An 18,046-nucleotide genomic window follows, 5' to 3' on the forward strand; every position below is an offset into this window, starting at 1 on the left:
CTAGGCCAAAAAGTGCAAGTGAGAGAGTGTATGAGTGATGAAGATCTGAGGAAGTGTGTGATCCAAGTGCTGGTTATGGGTTGGTGATCTGAACCAAGGTTTCACCCATGTGGAGGATGATGAATGATGGAACGAGATCTCAAGGCTTGGAATGATTATCTTCATATGGTTTGACTGTGGATAGATCAGATCTACTGACGCATGTTTATTATTATGATCTGGGTATGTTTTGATGTCTGATATAGCTGCAGAGTTTTAAGGTTGAATTTATAGATCTGTACGCGGGTTGGCTTTGGTAAAAGAGCGTATACACGCAGGTTTGGTTCATCCAAGTAGCGTATACAATGTGAAGTATGATATTTGAAGATGGAGTTGGATCTGGTTGTTGTTATGTTGTCTGGTTGTTGTTGACAGGGTTACAGTGATTCAGAATTGGGTGTTTCAGTGATTGATGATGCAGGTTGTACTACAATGATGATTGTCTTATGGATCTAGTATGAAAATGTATGAAACATGGTCCCGGGTAGATCGTAGGCCGGCACCTACGTACTGGTAAACATATCAGCCAGTACAAGAGCCAGGGGGTTGTAGCTCCCTTCCAGGAGCAGCTGGAAAACGAGTGAAGGTTGTAGCCTTCTGTAGGGTTGGCACCTACGTACTAGTAAATGGATCGGCTAGTACAAAAGCTATGAGGGTTGTAGCCCTCTGCAGGTTGCAGCCTGCGTGCTGGTAAATGACTGCACCAGTGCATTGTAAAAGAAGTTTCTTATTAAAGAAGAAAGAGACGAATTGCAGCAGGTGGTTTTCACCCACATTGGGTTTCCACCTTATATCATGGTGTTCATGTGTGTGGCTCTTGTGTGATGTTCTGTTCTGTTATTCTGCACCTGTTTACTGTTAATATGCTTAATAATGATCTGATGCATTTACTGAAGATTAAGATAACTGAATTATAAGATCTCTGGATATACGCGGGTTTCATTAGACACAGTAGCGTGTACACGCGGGTTCACTTAATTGAAGTAGCGTATATGTTTCTGAGTATGAAATAGAAAAGTTTGATTGATCTGATAATACTGATTCACCCCCCCTCTCAGTATTATTTCCAACACGTTAACCATCTAAACTAAATATTTTTCTTTTGCTAATGGCAACATGAGAGGGTTTGGTATGCAGGAAATGTCTCATTCGAGGAATCGACACCTCCAACATGGTATTCGACGGACCGGGATTCTACCAGCAAGGCGAAACTAAACTTTTATCAGGGTTGTCTGGTAAGTTATTTGAAACTTTTATCAGGGTTGTCTGGTGACTTATTTGAGACTCTAGAGTTAGATTCTTCAGGATTCAAATGTCTGAGAGGTGTTGATGAGGGGCTCAAGGCATTGGGGATTCAGCAGGCAAGATTTGGTAATAAATGGGTTAGGCTCTGAGTTGTGGTGTCTCCAATTAAAATGCCTTCTTCTCTGTAGTCCAGCAACGGGATTTGCAAAGGGTGGAGGCTGCTCTCTTGAAAGGAAATTCTGTTAACTTTGTATTTTTGTTGTTTGTGACTAAATAGGCAATATTCACACCGCTCAAGATTTAAACAAATCCACCCTTGTTTGTATGTTTTTTCCCTTACACAAATCCACTCTTGTTTGTATGTTTTTTCCCTTACAGACGACCAGGGAGCATGCCACTGCACCTTGATGCTCGAGGAGGCTTTGGAATTTGTGCGAGAATTGTTGCATCCTTTGCCATGAGTCGCAACAAACATACTCCTCTCATGATGGCCGCCATGTATGGGAAGGTTTCCTGCATTCAGAGGCTTCTGCAAGCTAGTGCAAATATACTGTTGTTTGACTCGTTGCATCGGAGAAATTGCTTGCACTATGCAGCAAACGATGCGCACACTAACTGCTTGGAAGCCATTCTCTCAGTTGCCTAGTCTACTCCCGTTGCAGAATCTTGGGGATTTTTCGGGTTTGTAAATGCAAGAGATGGGGTTGGAGCCACTTCATTACACCTTGGGGCTCAAATGAAACATGTAGGGGTTGTTCATTCGCTGTTGAGAAATGGGGCTTTAGTTTGCGCAACCACTGGAGCTCATGGGTAAGAGATAGAGCCACGGGTAAGAGATAGAGACACCTAGTTTTGTAATTAGTTTCTTTGTATCCTCGAAAATATAGTTGTCACATCTGAAATATTTCTCTTCATTTTAATAACATGTGTGCCGTTTTCGTGAAAATTGGGTTTTTTCCTTGAAAATTTGTGCCAAATGGATCTTTATTTCCTGAACAACATGTGCTCTATCAGAACTTGAAAGGAAATTCTGTCAACTTTGTATTTTTGTTGTTTGTGACTGAATAGGAAAAGCTTCTTCTAACTCAAGATTTAATCAAACCCACCCTTGTTTATATGTTTTTTCTGTTACAGACGACCAGGGAGTGCGCCTCTACACTGTGCACCTTGCTTCTCAAGTAGGCTTCTTGGATTCTGTGCGAGAATTGTTGGCTTGGGGTGCTGACCGCATTTAGCGTGAGAACTCCCTTAACTCTCTCCAAAGGCATAATTTCATTCGTCCTATTTACTCAAACTTTATTACATGTTTAGTTTGTTACAGATAGGACTACTATAATAGGAGATAAAAAGAGAGAATTTACCAAGAGATTTTCGTAGACTACTGATTAATGTGTTTTACTTGGCAGACGCATCCCATATGCGGTAGCCCTTAAGTACAAACACTCTGCCTGTATCCCTTAATTACAAACACTCTGCCTGTGCAACCTTACTGTATCCCAGTTCTGCAGAACCATTGGTTTAAGTACAAACACTCTGCCTGTGCAGCCTTACTGAATCCCAGTTCTGCAGAGCAATTGGTTTGGCCTACACTGGAAATTCAAAAGTCAACTCAATCCAGAGGCTAAGCTCTTGTTGGAAAAGGCGTTTATGGAGGCCAATCGAGCAAGGGAGAAAATCATTCTGTTTGGAGCTGCCTCTTCAGTGTCTTTTTCCACTGATAAAAAAGATAACATTGAAGATAATATTTATGATGTGCGTTCTTGCTTCTAATCTCAAATCTCTATTGATTGGTTGGTACTTGGTAGAATTAAGACAACTGTAGTCACCACTTAATCAGTATTGAATTACATAACTCGTAACTGTATTCAAAAAACAATCAAGGAACTGCAAAACAGTTGGTGAAAACCTTGTAGAATAGGTGCCAAAAGCAGTTACACTATCAGAAAAACTAAAACAAAGGCCTTTGAGACCTAAAGCAAGAGCCAGGAGTACAATAGAAACCATGCCAACCATACCACTATATACTAAAAAGAAATCAATTTGTATCCAATGGTTGTATTTTCAAAAACAATTTGTTGGAATTCATGATTGTATTTTCAAAAACTTTTGGAAACCATAATTATATTTTCCAATGATTGTATTTTCAAACCAGGCATTCAATGAAAAGTAGAACTAGGAACTGCATGAACTGCAAAACAGTTGGTAAAAACCTTGTAGAATAGGTGCCAAAAGCAGTTACACTATCAGAAAAACTAAAACAAAGGTCTTTGAGACCTAAAGCAAGAGCCAGGAGTACAACAGAAATCAAGCCAATCATACCACTATATACTAAAAAGAAATCAATTTGTATCTAATGGTTGTATTTTCAAAAACAATTGGAAACCATAATTATATTTTCCAATGATTGTATTTTCAAACCAGGCATTCAATGAAAAGTAGAACTAGGAACCGCATGTCCATTTAGTAAGCCACCTATTTCGCCCATCAACATTCCTGTCAATTCTTGAATATCTTGGACATGACTAGAGTATGCCCACTAAATAAGGTTGATTAGAGGTTAATTATTTCTTGGCTATAGTTGAGACTCTGACATGCAACATCCAAATTACAAACCTTGTATAGTTTACACCAGCGTCTCCTGTCTCATTAGATTTTGAGACATTCTATGATTTGTAATTACATGCAAATAGGTCCGGGAATGCTGAGAAATCAATGTATTGACTATGAACATCCATGCAATGAAAGCTTTCCTTCATTCTATTTTTCTCATATTCAATGGTTTTTGGAAAACATACAACACCATAACCGACCTCCAAGACATTGATAATGTTGACTTTGATTTCTTTAGTTGTAGTGGGCTAGAGATGGCAGTGGTTTTAGTAGATTTATTTAGAATCGAGTTGTGGTGAATGCAACTGTCATTTGATCCTAAATTTTTTGATGTCTTCCTTATTTTGAGGCATTAATGCTCAAAATATACAATGAAACTATCAAAGATCTTTTGGTCACCACTAAATTTGGCAGTGCAGATGGACCTGGTTCTAACCTTGCAACGTAACAATTGATCCCTTCTCAGAGGCCTCGCCCTCTTTTCCAATTTGGGCAAGGAATAACAATCTCCCTCATTATTCTTAGAATAAGGATTCCATCCATGCAATTAGTGGGTGCCTTGGAATATCTGTCTTAATCCTCGAAGTACATTTCCAACCACTTTTCCAACTTTGCAAGCATTTATGTGAAAGTGGTTTTTGGGCCTTGGTCTCCTAAAGGAAATCAGGAAATCCTTTTAAATGTTGATGGAATAATCTAGACCCAAAATCCAAATTATGAACAAGTTTCTTTCTTGTGTAGTTCTTGTTTTGCAACGAGTGCCCTAGCTACATCTTTCCCTAACTAGGTTTTTGAGGCCACCCTTTCAGGGCACTGATTAAAAAGAATAAGAAATGCAGATCCCTTCATGGAATGGTGCAGAACTACACCATCATATGGTTGGTTGAATGTCCTTAGACGATGAGAATGGGATGGTGCACAAAGTTCCCCGCACTCGGCACACCACACCAAGGCAGTTCAATTTACTAGCATAAGAGCACCTGATTGACTCATTCAAACATCATTTAAATGCTTGACAGAGAGACCCTACCACAAGGAAAATGGTTTGAATTGAAGAATGGAAAGGAAAATGCCCTCCCATTTTAGGAGATTTTTACCATTTGGAATCCAACATCTTCCTTTGATATAGCAGCACCCACTTCTTTATCAAATGGACAATCATTAGAAGGAACCATGAAAGATAAATTTTAGTAATCGGATGACTCACAGATTTCAAAAGTGTTGAGGTGAAGCAAGTCATACCATTTCTGTACGTAGGCACACTCATCAGATGTAGTTGAGGTGTTTTTCATGTAAATCTACAGAAATCTTTAATAAGTGTTGGTTTGCAACAATTTGAATATACCAGCCACTTTCAAAAACACGTACAATACAGCCGGGATGTTTGTAACCCCTACAGAATTCAAGCTCCCAACTTTGCACACTTATATGTAATCATTTCAACAATTAATAACTTAAATGTGAATTTGTTTTTGTTCAAAAAAATGAAAATGGTAGAGATTAGATAAATATGATCTAATATATGATCAAAAAGTCCTGTTTCATTTTATATTAAACATTTACAATAGTTTTTATGATCTTTTTGTTCAATCAAATACACATTATGTGTGCGGTTTAGCTCCTGTTTCATTTTATATTAAACATTTACAATAGTTTTTATGATTTTTTTTTCAATAAAATACACATTATGTGTGTGGTTTAGCTCCGTCCAAACATGGTAGGTTATATTGCTCTTCTAATAGTATTTAGAAAATAATTATCAAGTATCATCTTACTTCAATTTGTCTTGGATAATACAACAGAGCAGAGAATTGAAAGGTTATAGCGTGGCCATGTTGTTATTTATCTTTTCTGTCATTTGTTCTATTAATTTTGTATTGGGATTTTTGTTTTGTTTTTTTGTGTGTCTTTATTGTTTATATTTATATCCTTAAAGAAGTCATGCATAATCTGCAAGTAGGGACTTGCTACTGAGCAATGTCCTTGTTCATTAATGAAATAGTAAAAGTTGGAAGTTGTGTTCAAAAAGGACATCTTGTCATTTATTAATTAAAGATGTGCATTATCCAAGATTTGCTTATTAGTTAAATGTTGTTTTAAGCATTTTTCAATGATAACTAGATGCCAATTGACTTATAACAAATGGATTGGCATGAAATAGAATACCTACATTTCTGGCAATGATCTTCAGAGATTTCATGACAAGAAAAAGACCAGTTAAGTGAATCTCCTCAAATTGTATATAAACCATTTAAGTCCATAATAGGAGGAAACATTACACCACATTCATGAATTAATAAAGGGAAACACAATCATAACTAACAGCAACCGATGAACTGTCATAAAAATCTATTTGTAGTCGGTTTCTGCAATTAGTCAATTACTACTACCTCTCATGGAAATGGTCATAAATGAATGACTTACTTAACGCAGTTGAATCCCAAAAAATGATATCTAACATTAATATTCTTGCCAAACATTCTAATATAAACTCTCTTAATACATAGATATACACCGTTATAACCTACTAAGCCCTTAATCTTTGCCACATATTGAGTGTGGTCTTACTACTACACCACTGTGACTGTTGTATTAATTATGATCTGTTTTCTTCAAATTTCAAGCAACTATCATTGCAACTGATTGGCTGTCTTTGTTTGTGCCAATATGCAGGCTAGTGAATCTGAGGTTTGTTGCATTTTCTTTGTTCAATTGTGTACCATTGAAGTTCAGGATTGTGGGGATCAAACTTGAGGGCACATGCTCTTAATTACAAAACCTATTTTCATAATTCTGGAGAAAAATTTCAACATTGACATGGTACCTGTAGTTGATCTGAGGCAGTGCAAGAGTTTTTTTGTTAATACTGACAACTAGAGTTTTGCAAAGTATTCATATTAATGGTTGTCCTCTAGCCCTATGAGAATTATGATGGTTTGTAAAGAACATATTGGCAGAACTTATGAGTTGATTAGACGGCCTAGTTGTGTGCATGGATACATTTCAGCATGTGAGTGAGCTTGTCTTTCTCACCATGCATTGGTTGATTTGAGCTACCTGAATGAGATCTATGTGGCGAAGGATTATATGCATGACATGAATGTTGGATTGGTTACTGTATGGATGAAAAACGCACAGTTGTACATGTTCAAGGGATGCCCTTGATGATGATATGTTAATGATACATGGGTTGCTATATTATTTTGTTGTTTGTCATGTTTATGAGCAGTTTAAAGTCAGTTTACATTGCTGGTCCGAAGCTTGAAAAATGTGGAGAGAACTATGACACAACTATATAAGGTCTTGTCATTTTTTCATATCCTGTTCTATCCCAGTCAGTCGGGAATAGTGGACATTCATTCCGAACACACTGATATTGCCTTTCAAACACAAACAGTTTGTTGTAATGAGTGGGTCACTCGTCACAATTAGTTCTGAGACTAAAAATGTAAAAGGTTAAATATAGAACTATGTGTATGATGTTTGTTATTGGTGGTTGCCCAAGTACAGAGACAAATAACTCAAACCAAGGATTTGATCTCCAAGAATGCAAACTCAGCCCCTTCAGAAAATGGTTACCAGCTTTTATGAATTGGGTCCTTCAGCACATAAATTTTCACTCAAAATAGTTTTGGAGGTGATGAAAAATTCATCTTCCAATCCAAAGATTTCGACCTTCCAATAAGCCACAAGAATTTCTGTTACCAACCAGAGCCGTACCTGTGCATCATATTTGGATGTTGCAATCACTTTCTAGTTGCACAATCCATATCTGTTTTCCATCAGATGATTATTTGCTTTCTTTGAGGCTATACTGAATCATGATGATGGTGTACATAACAAGATGAGTCAGCCTTTCCAGATCATTGATTGTTGTCTTCTAACGCTAATTAATGTACCTTCTCAAATATATTTGTATGTCCCATGTTCACAAAAATATCCACTAGTGAAAGGTTGTGGAGACATTTACCAAAACAGACTCAGCAATTTCAGTTGAATCAGGGAAGAAACAAAAAAACTGTAGCATCTAACATCTGTTGCCATTTCTGAGTGGCCAATCCTCCTGCAAACAAAAAAACACAAACCCATTTTAGAAACTAGATTTTCAATCAACTAAATTACCCTAATTACTAAGCAAAGCTACCCTGAATTCCATTTGACCAAGGACACAATAGGCAAAGGTATAGTTTGATCATCATGTGATTTTCCTCCTCTGAAATTGAAGGAGATGTATATAATTAAACCTTATTTCACTTTTTGCTGAGAAATTCCTTGCAACTATATCTATATGCATATACCATAATCTATTCTGGCAATTGCCTTAAGTCCCCTGCTCCCCTGTTTTGAATAAGTCAACCTTGAAGACTTCAAAAGACTTGCTGGCTTTTTTGAAAGTTTCTATAATCTTCCTTTCAATAGGTAGTGGAATTCAAACCCAAGTCCTCACCATAATCTTTTTTGCCTCAGAAACAATGATGCCAGTGAATGCTGCCAGTGTAATCTTGTTTTTAAAAGTTCTTTGCAGTACTTTAAAATATTGTTATCTGTCCTTCTTTTAACAGAGTTGTCATATGAATTGCAACAATGTTACTATAGGTCCCTTTAATACAGTTGTCATAGGAATGGCAGCATTGTTAATATATTTTCTTTACAGTAATTGGTTTGGGGAGTTGAGAAGACTCAAGACAGAAACTTGAGCTATGAATTCAAACCACTTATCTGCAGGCCTTCTGTAATCATGGGATGTGTTAGAAATTTTCTCTAATGCCTGAAAAAGTCCCATCAATGCCAACACCATGCATTTGGCACGAATCTTGCTTGTACTGAAAAGGAAATGTTGGTATGCATTGAATGGCATTTCTCCAATTTTCATTTGGTGGAGAATATAGTATTTAGAACATATTTCGTAGCTTCTTGTTTGTATGTTTTTTCCCTTACAGATGACCAAGGAGCATGCCACTGCACCTTGTTGCTGGAGGAGGCTTTGGAATTTGTGCGAGAATTGTTGCATCCTCATGCCCTGAGTCGCAAAAAACATACTCCTCTCATGATGGCCTCCATGTATGGGAATGTTTACTGCATTCAGAGGCTTCTGCAAGTTGGTGCAAATATATTGTTGTTTGACTCGTTGCATTAGAGAATTTGCTTGCACTATGCAGCAAACTATGCGCACGCTAATTTCTTGGAAACCATTCTCTCAGCTGCCTAGTCTACTCCCATTACAGACTCTTGGGGATTTTCCCGGTTTGTAAATGTGAGAGATGGGGTTGGAGCCACTTCATTACACCTTGCAGCCCAAATGAAACATGTAGGGGTTTTTCAGTCGCTGTTGAGAAATGGGGCTTTAGTTTGTGCAACCACTAGAGCTCATGGGTAAGAGATAGAGCCACGGGTAAGAGATAGAGACACCCAGTTTTGTAATTAGTTTCTTTGTATCATCTAAAATATAGTTGTCACATTTGAAATACTACCCTTCATTTTAATAACATGTGTGCCTCTTTCATGAAAATTGGGTTTTTTTCTTGAAAATTTGTGCCAAATGGATCTTTCTTTCCTGAACAGCATGTGCTCTATCAGAACTTGAAAGGAAATTCTGCCAACTTGGTATTTTTGTTGTTTGTGACTGAATAAGCAAATCTTCTTCCGCCTCAAGATTTAATCAAACCCACCCTTGTTTGTATGTTTTGTATGTTTTTTCCGTTACCGAGGAGGCTGCTTGGATTCTGTGCGAGAATTGTTGGCTTGGGGTGCTGACCACATTCAGCGAGATGCAACTAGGTGAGAACTCGCTTAACTCTCTCCGAAGGCATAATTTCATTCGTCCTGTTTACTCAAACTTTATTATATGAAGCACAAAATTTCATTAAAAAAATGCATTTAAAACCTGATGCTGGTCTATGCTGCAGCTGGCAGGTGGGATGATGCAGTAAAGATGAGAATGACGATGAAAGACATTGGCTTGAAAAGGATGCCAGGATGTAGTTGGATTGAACTCAACAACAAGGTTCATGCATTTCTTGTTGGAGACAGATCAGATACACAATCTCAAAAAATTTATGCCACATTGATGAGTTTGCGTCTGCATATGGAAGAGGCAGGGTATATACCTGGCACAAGCTTTGCAATGCATGATGTAGAGGAGGAGGAAAAGGAATACATCCTTTGTGGCCACGCTGAAAAGTTGGCCGTTGCTTTTGGATGATGCAGTAAAGATGAGAATGAGGATGAAAGACATTGGCTTGAAAAGGATGCCAGGATGTAGTTGGATTGAACTCAACAACAAGGTTCATGCATTTCTTGCTGGAGACAGATCAGATACACAATCTCAAAAAATTTATGCCACATTGATGAGTTTGCGTCTGCATATAGAAGAGGCAGGGTACATACCTGGCACAAGCTTTGCAATGCATGATGTAGAGGAGGAAAAGGAATACATCCTTTGTGGCCACGGTGAAAAGTTGGCTTAGTACCTGCCCTGGGACACCTATCTGGATCACCAAAAACCTTCGTGTTTGTGGTGACTGCCATAATGCCACAAAGTTTATCTCGAAGATTGTTGGGCGAAAAATAATTGTCAGGGATGCAAACCGTTTCCACCATTTTAATGTTGGGATCGGTTCTTGTGGGCGATTATTGGTAATCGGATTAAAATGATCTTAACACACTAGTTTGGAAAAACTCCTTTCAATTCTAGAGCTTTGCCTTAGTAGCACATGACTGGGTGTCACATTTCATTATGGGATAGTGTTCACTTCGAGTTTCTGAAGTTTGGGAATTTGTAATGAGACAATTTAAAAGATGTTGAGCTATATTTGCTAAAGGATGTGCAAAGCATTGCAGTGGATGTTATCGTTATATCTAGTCAAGAATCATAAATGCTTTGGTTGTTATCCTTATATCTAGTCAAGGATCATAAATGCTTTGGTTGTTCATATGTGGGGTGCTCTTGACAAAGTCTTGAATATAAAACAAGAATAGATTCTCATTCTCTCTTGAACCTCAGTTGCAATAGTTCTTTTGGCTAGCAAAGTCTGTGAAGAAAGCAGGTGGGTAAATGCGCAAAAGTAGTACTTCCAAAACCTATTTATCTAGTTTTCTTTTTGCAGTGTGCTTCACATATCATATCCGATAAGAAGCTTACTTTTGACTGGTTTTTTATGCAGCACAAACTGTTTCACTAATAGTTGCAACCTTAATGTCACTTGCTGAACACATTGGTGCATTTTATGCTCTCTCAAGGTCTGTAGGTGCCTCACCTCCCATTCATTTGGATTTGAAACTTCATTGGATGGGATGTTTGTAGCTGTATATGAGTCCACATTACCAGTTGGGAATGCTAAACTCGTGGGAGTGACATGAGTTGGGTGCTCATGTAAATAATGTCAACTCAGGTTGGAGAATCATGTTAATGGATTTCAGGACAACAACCTTTGATGATCACAAAAATACTGTGAACTTTTATCATTTAAAATCATTAAAAAAGGTGTGGGATTATTTTTCTGACATAATTGAGAAGAGAAAACAGCATTTACAGATTGTGCCAATTGTCTTACTGCTTTGACTAATAGTAAACTCAACAAAGACGTTGGTTTCAGGGCAAATGCATCCCTTCGCTTCTGTGCTCTAAATGTTGCAGATGACAAACTTGGTGCTTCTCCAAAGAACAAGGAAAGAGAAAATTGCAAAAGCCAGCGTTGCCATCCACTACTGCTGTAAAGCATGGAAAACTAGTGAGTCCAACCTTTTGCCTGTAAAATTGATCATTTGTATTTCTGGTTCCTTTAGAATAAAAAATGGAGGGGGAAGGAAGAATCTGGTGCCAAGCAAACAATTTGAAATAGATAACGGATTTTCTCTAATTAATGTCTATATCTGTGACACAATGGAACAATATGAGAATTTTATTGTATACCTTTCCTAAAACATAACATATGATAAAAAAGAAACACCAATAAAGAAACAAAATTGCTAATGTTTCTTATGCCATTGCCTTACAGCGTTTCTTTTGCAACATGTGATGCAAATGCTAGTTACTTTATTTTATTTTCTTCACTTGTGTTGTCCTATTCTTCACTTGTGTTGTCCTATTGAAATCAAGTCAACAGTATGCTTAGAAGATGAGTTCAATTTTCCACTCTTTTGTAGTTAATTTTTATTTTTAAAATTTTCCCTATTTTACTTCAATGTCATTTTCTTCACTTATGTTAAATTTTTATTGAAATCAAGTCAATAGCATGCTTCATGCTTAGAGGATGAGTTCAATTTTCATATCTTTTTTTATTTTATTTTCTTCAGTTACATTGTCCTATTGAAATCAAGTCAATAGTATAATAGTATGCTTAGAAGATAAGTTCAATTTTCATCTCTTTTTTATTTCTATTTAGCTTCACTTTATGATCATTTTCTTTTTTCTATAATTTGGTCATGACTTGTCATTTTAAACTAATTTTTTGAATAGATGTCTAAACAATGTTGCTTATAACATTATAAGCACAACAATTGACTCTTACTTTTAACCTCTCATAAAACTTTGAAACAAAACTCTAATAAAAACTAAAACCACAAAACTCTAATAAAAGCTAAGTCCACAATACAACTCATCTAATTTATAAAAATAAAATAAGCATAGAAATTAAAAATATTACATTTATAGAACTATTAGTAGATAAAGAAAATAATAAGAATTTGGATTTTTTCATAGGTTGAGAGCTGGGAGCGCGCGACCGGAGCTTCAACAGAGGGAGTCCATGACAGACCTTCCACCGACCATTCCTCCTATAGCTCGTTGACAAATCTGCTGATACAGTCTGGTGCCGAATGAACCTACAGGTTGTGGCTACATATTTAGCAACACGTTTTCAGGGCACCCTATCAACGGCTTTCTGCCAATAGCCAGAAGAACCTACAGGTCCAGCCCACATATCCTTCTTGACAACACGTGTTCCCGGCACGTCGACCTACATTCCTATTCTCGCCATCCGCCTGTAGCTTCCTCTCTCCATTTGCATGATTCCCGGAACATGCATGGCCTCGATTCTTGCTGTAGGGTACGTGGATAGTTGATGGTCTTAGCTGCATGCAAGCTCTCCCTTATATAAGGCCGCGAGATTTGTTACATTCGGTTTCCTCCCTCCAGCCTCGAGGGCTGGAGGCTCACATAGCCTCTGCTTCATATGTCTGGTTCATGGCTCCCTGCTCCTGGTGTTTCGCGGCTCCTCTCAGGTATGGATTTCCCCTCATCTCTGTTAATTATCCTAATGATAGGATAGACTGTATTTTTTTCGAATATCTGTATGTCATGGCACTCGGGGCTTGTATCTAGTTTATCTTGTGTTTTGGATCCTAGTTACTCTCATGCCACTAGTTTCCTCTAGTTTTGGCACAGTCCTCCCGGCACATCATTTCCAGTCGTTTGCCACACCATGCTCTGTGCATTACTCAAAAAAATCAGAGCGTCTATCTACATTTACTGGCCCTGTCAAGACTTCAGAGTCCGAATTGGGAAATGGTGGATAGTTTTACAGTGTTGCTGTTGCTGCATAGACTGTAACAACAGCCCGGGTGCATAACAGTTCCGGGATCTCTCATCCTTTCCGATAGCCATTCCGGCAATTTTTTCAAATCTCACGATCTCCGGTTCTCAGCCATTACTCTTCACCTACCACTTTCACCTCGCTGCATGGTGAATGCGATTATGGCGGTTCTCAACGTCACTCGCATCACCTTACCTATCTCCTAGATTCTCCTTTGCCAGCTTTTGGGCCTTCTTTCTTGTCGGGATTTGGTCATTGTCAGGTCTCGTACCACTACCAGCTACCACCTTCCGAAATAGTCTTTCCAACCGGGCATCTCTCTCCGTCGGGCCTTTTTTCGACGGTTCTAAATTAAGTTCTCTGCTGTACGAGGATCTGCTCTTGGTCTTTTTTGGGGATCTCTCTTTGGCATTGGGATGGCCGCAGACAGCGACTCCCCGGGTACAAAGGCCCTTCTGGCGGCGGCCATTGAAACTGAAGAGGCCTTTATTGCCACAAGTGGGAATCCCAGTTGGCACGACACCCTGTCAGGCTCCCTTCCAACAAGGCACAAAGACCCTTCCCTATCTGCTTCTCAACATCTTCTGTCCCGTCGACAAAAATGTAAAGTGCCCGCCAAAACGGTCCCTCCCCCTAAGGCGGTAACGATCGCAGGCTCCTTCTTGACTGACCGCATAGACAGTCTTCAGAGGCTCGCCCTTGTGGGGAAATGGTACTTCCCTGAACTAGCAGAAGCTGATATGCGAGATTGGATTACAAAATCATGGACGCCCGTCATTGGCTACTCTCCCATCATTTCTCGCATGATGAAAGAATGGTATTCTTTCCACTTTCAAAAACAGGAGGACCTTGAAAGGATTCTGGATTGCCCGTGGGTTTTTGGTCGAAGCTTCCTATCGCTCTCAAGGTGGTACATGGGTTTCGACCCTCTCAAGAATACACCCGCTCATTGTCTGATATGGTTGAAGTTGCCCAATCTCCCACTTGAGCTTTGGACTCAGGAAGCTCTCGAAGCTATTGGCAACGCAATTGGCAAATTTATCTACGTTGACCCATGGATCCGAGGGGAAAAGGACAAGCGCATTGCTTGGGTCCTCATTGAGAGGCCTTATAAAGGCGGGTACCCGGAGCAGATGGAGATTATATGGGAAGGATCTCGAACTCAACAGAGAATCGATTTCTGGGGCATCCCCTTCAGATGCTCCACCTGCCATCGCACAGGTCATCTTCAACACGACTGCAAGTACAAGAGATCGAGGCCTCTGCGCCCTACAAAGACCAAGGATCCATCTGATAGCGACAGTCTCTCAGGGAGACTCTTCTCCTTCCAGTCCTCTGATCACGCCAATAAGGGTCAATCGCCCAACCTAGCCCCCCCTCTCATGAATTTGGCCGACTTCACTTGCCCTCCCATCCCGGAACAACCTGAGGAAAACTCGGTCCCCTCCCCGCCCCCCATGAATCTAGCCGACTTCGTGGTCGGTTCCCACCCCATCCCTATCTCTTCTTCCCCTCCATCTCCCTCTGCTAAAGGCCTACACCCTTCTTCGACTCCCTTCAATTCCCCTGTCTCTTCCCCTCACAATGAACCTGACAATGACATTGACCATCTCCTGAACCGACACCCATCCATCCTGGAACCACTCACCATTCACAAGCCGGCTTTTCCCTCCATCAGTCCCGACTCCGCCAAGAATATTACCGTCCGTAAAAAAACCAGAGGTGGAAGCAGGCATTTCAGAGGTCGTTCAATTGCTACTGACTTAGGTGTCATCAACCTCCCCCTCATCGACGTCCCCATCCTTGAGTCCCCCCTCCCGCAGCCTCTTAGAGCGAGTTTGGCTGGAAGCTCTTCAAAATGACCTTCCTCGTCTCATATAACATCCGAGGTTTAGGAATGGCCTCAAAGTTCTTGGCTCTGAAATCTACATTCCTGTCGGAAAATCCTTGCATCATTTTTGTTCAGGAGACCATGCACAACAGTTCAACTGCAATTGCCTTTTTCAGGAGGATGTTCCCCTCTTGGCACATGTCGGCAACCAGTGCTGAGGGACTGTCGGGAGGTCTTGTTTCTCTATGGAACCCACTTCTGGTGAACGCCACTGCATACAAATGTCAAGCTGGTATTCTCCTCTCTGCGCGCATTCGGGGCAGACCCAATCCAATCAAACTGCTTAATGTATATGCACCATACAAGAACAGATCCCCTTTCTGGGACTCCTTCCTCCTCTCGGGCATCCTTGACATTCAATCATTAATTATTGCTGGGGATCTAAACTTCACTCTTGGTTCACAAGAAGTTTGGGGTCGCTGCTCGACCATGGACAAACTAGCAGTTAAAATGCGCACAGAGCTTCTCAACAGGGATTTGGTTGACATTCCTCCGAATCCTATGGCCCCCACATGGGACAACGGACGTGTGGGAAATGCGTACATTGCCAAGCGTATAGATCGCTTTATTCTATCATCCTCCATTATCGCGGACTGGGGCATGCCTGTTGCCAAAACTGGAGACGCCGCCACCTCCGATCACAAGCCAATTTCATTAACGTGGGTCGGTGCTTTACAAAGGAAGGGATATTCTTTTAAGTTTAATTCAGTTCATCTTCAAGATCAGTCCTTCGACGCCTTCGTCAGATCCGCCTGGCGCAATATCACTTGCTCTGAGGATGCCCCTTTCCTCACCTTCCGTGAAAAGATGGATATTCTCAGAAAGGATGTAAAATCATGGCAAATCAAGAAAAAAGCCGACGACTCTCGGGATCTTGGCAATATCTCGCGAGATATAAATCTCCTTTCTTCCTCCATCCAAACACAGGGTCTCTCCTTCGATAAGAAGGTCCTCCTATGGTCCCTCGAAAAAGCAAAACAAGCTTTGCTCCTTAAAGAGGAGGCTGCTTGGAGACTGAAGAGCCGCGCTCTCTGGCTCAATCAGGGCGATAGAAATACCAAGTTTTTTCATTCTTTTGCCAGTGCGCGCAGAACCAGAAACTCTATATGGAGCATCCATGACTCGTTGGGGAACCTTCTCCACTCACAGCATGACATATCTGCTGAGGCTACTTCCTTCTTCAGAAGCCACTACAAGCGACAGCACAATGATATCTTCGACATGATGTGGGCGGTTAATCATGTCCCAACCATGTTTGACGCAGACGCCAATGATCTCTTTCTCAGGCCTATAACAGATGGTGAACTCTCCAGCATCATAAAGGGATTTAAGAAGGACAAAAGCCCGGGTCCCGACGGCATTCCTATTGAATTTTACAAACACTTTTATGATATCTTTAAGGACGACCTTCTCAACATGGTTAATTCTACCTGTCAAGCTGGGAACATTAACAGCGCCCTATCGGCCACTTTCATCGCCTTAATTCCGAAGAAAGAGAATCCCGCCTCCTTTGGGGATTACAGACCCATCGCCCTCTGTAATGCTCTCTATAAAATCATTTCAAAGATTATTGCTGAACGCCTGAAAAAAACTCTCTGCTCATTCATTTCTCCTCAGCAACACGCCTTTCTGAAGGACCGGCTCATTCTCGACGCAGTCGCACTTGCTCAAGAAGGCCTCTTCGCCATTTCCTCCAAAAACTTGAATGCGGCAGCCCTCAAGATCGACCTTTCAAAGGCATTCGACTGTGTCAGTTGGAGTTTCATCCGAGTGCTTCTTGCTAAAATCGGACTCTCGCCGCGTGCCTGTAGTTGGATTATGGCTTGTGTCGAATCTGTACACTACTCTGTCATCATCAACGGAATTCCATCTACCTTTTTCCACGCGGAAAGAGGGCTTCGTCAGGGATGTCCTCTATCCCCTCTCCTCTTTATACTGGTAATGAACTCACTCAGTTCGCATATCAACCTTGCTGTCTCACAGGGCAGATGTAAGCCGGTCATGATTTGTAAGGACATCTCTCTCTCTCACAATTTTTTCGTTGATGACATCCTTATTTTTGCAATGCTATGTAAATCCTCCTGGGCATGCTTGTTCATAATCCTACAGAAATTCAAGGCTGCTACCGGCCTCTTCATCAACAATGACAAAACAAAGCTGTATCATAACAACTCCGATCTGACCATCGCTCTCTGGGTAGCGGCCCGCTTTGGCATCAATCTGGCGCTCCTCTCGGATGGTCTCCCATATCTTGGCTTCCGGCTAAAAGTCAAAAACAACAAATTCGCTGACTGGATATGGCTCATCGACAGGTTCTATAGCAAAATCTCCCGATGGGAAAACAGGCTTTTATCCCTGGCTGGCCGATTCGTCCTAGTTCAAGCGGTCCTATCCCAATTAGCAGTATATTGGGGTCATCTTTTTGTTCTTCCTGCCAAAGTTCACAAAATCATACAGTCAATCGCTGCCAACTTCCTCTGGGGAGGCCACTCCTATCAATCTAAATTTCACCTTGCAAGTATGGATCTTATTACCTCCCCCAAAAAACTTGGAGGCTGGGGCCTTATCAACATGCGGCGTTTTGGCAACGCGCTCATTGCAAAATCTATGTACAGGGCCTTCTTCGGGAACAGCCCATGGTCTGCTCTCATCAAACAAAAATATTTGAAGAATCGCAGCCTAGTATTTTGGCTCAGAAGATCCACTCTTGGGATATGCCATGGCTCCC

At 40.5% G+C, this 18,046-nt stretch overlaps 1 protein-coding gene and 1 pseudogene across 3 annotated transcripts; both read left to right on the forward strand.

Moving 5' to 3' along the window:
• The first annotated feature begins 1,316 nt into the window (after window positions 1-1,316).
• LOC149183997 (putative E3 ubiquitin-protein ligase XBAT31) lies at window positions 1,317-9,581 on the forward strand. Of its 2 annotated transcripts, none has more exons than XM_089417370.1 (3): window positions 1,317-2,113; window positions 2,419-3,036; window positions 6,568-9,581. In XM_089417370.1, exons 2-3 carry the CDS (start codon window positions 2,932-2,934, stop codon window positions 6,646-6,648), a joined length of 186 nt encoding a protein of 61 aa, XP_089273496.1. In that variant the 5' UTR covers window positions 1,317-2,113; window positions 2,419-2,931; the 3' UTR covers window positions 6,649-9,581. The 2 variants fall into 2 exon arrangements, 1 of the variants encoding a protein (XP_089273496.1); XR_016257224.1 differs by having other exon boundaries at window positions 1,320-2,094.
• A 6-nt stretch (window positions 9,582-9,587) lies between these two features.
• Window positions 9,588-10,096, forward strand: LOC149183998 (pentatricopeptide repeat-containing protein At3g57430, chloroplastic pseudogene; annotated as a pseudogene). The gene is made up of 2 exons (XR_016257223.1): window positions 9,588-9,672; window positions 9,801-10,096. The product of XR_016257223.1 is annotated as a pentatricopeptide repeat-containing protein At3g57430, chloroplastic pseudogene (transcript).
• Window positions 10,097-18,046: the final 7,950 nt, after the last annotated feature.

This window comes from Pinus tabuliformis, chromosome 3_2 (genome assembly GCF_031772625.1).
Source record: "Pinus tabuliformis cultivar Carrire ecotype Pingquan chromosome 3_2, CPIR1, whole genome shotgun sequence".
NCBI classification, from domain to species: domain Eukaryota; kingdom Viridiplantae; phylum Streptophyta; class Pinopsida; order Pinales; family Pinaceae; genus Pinus; species Pinus tabuliformis.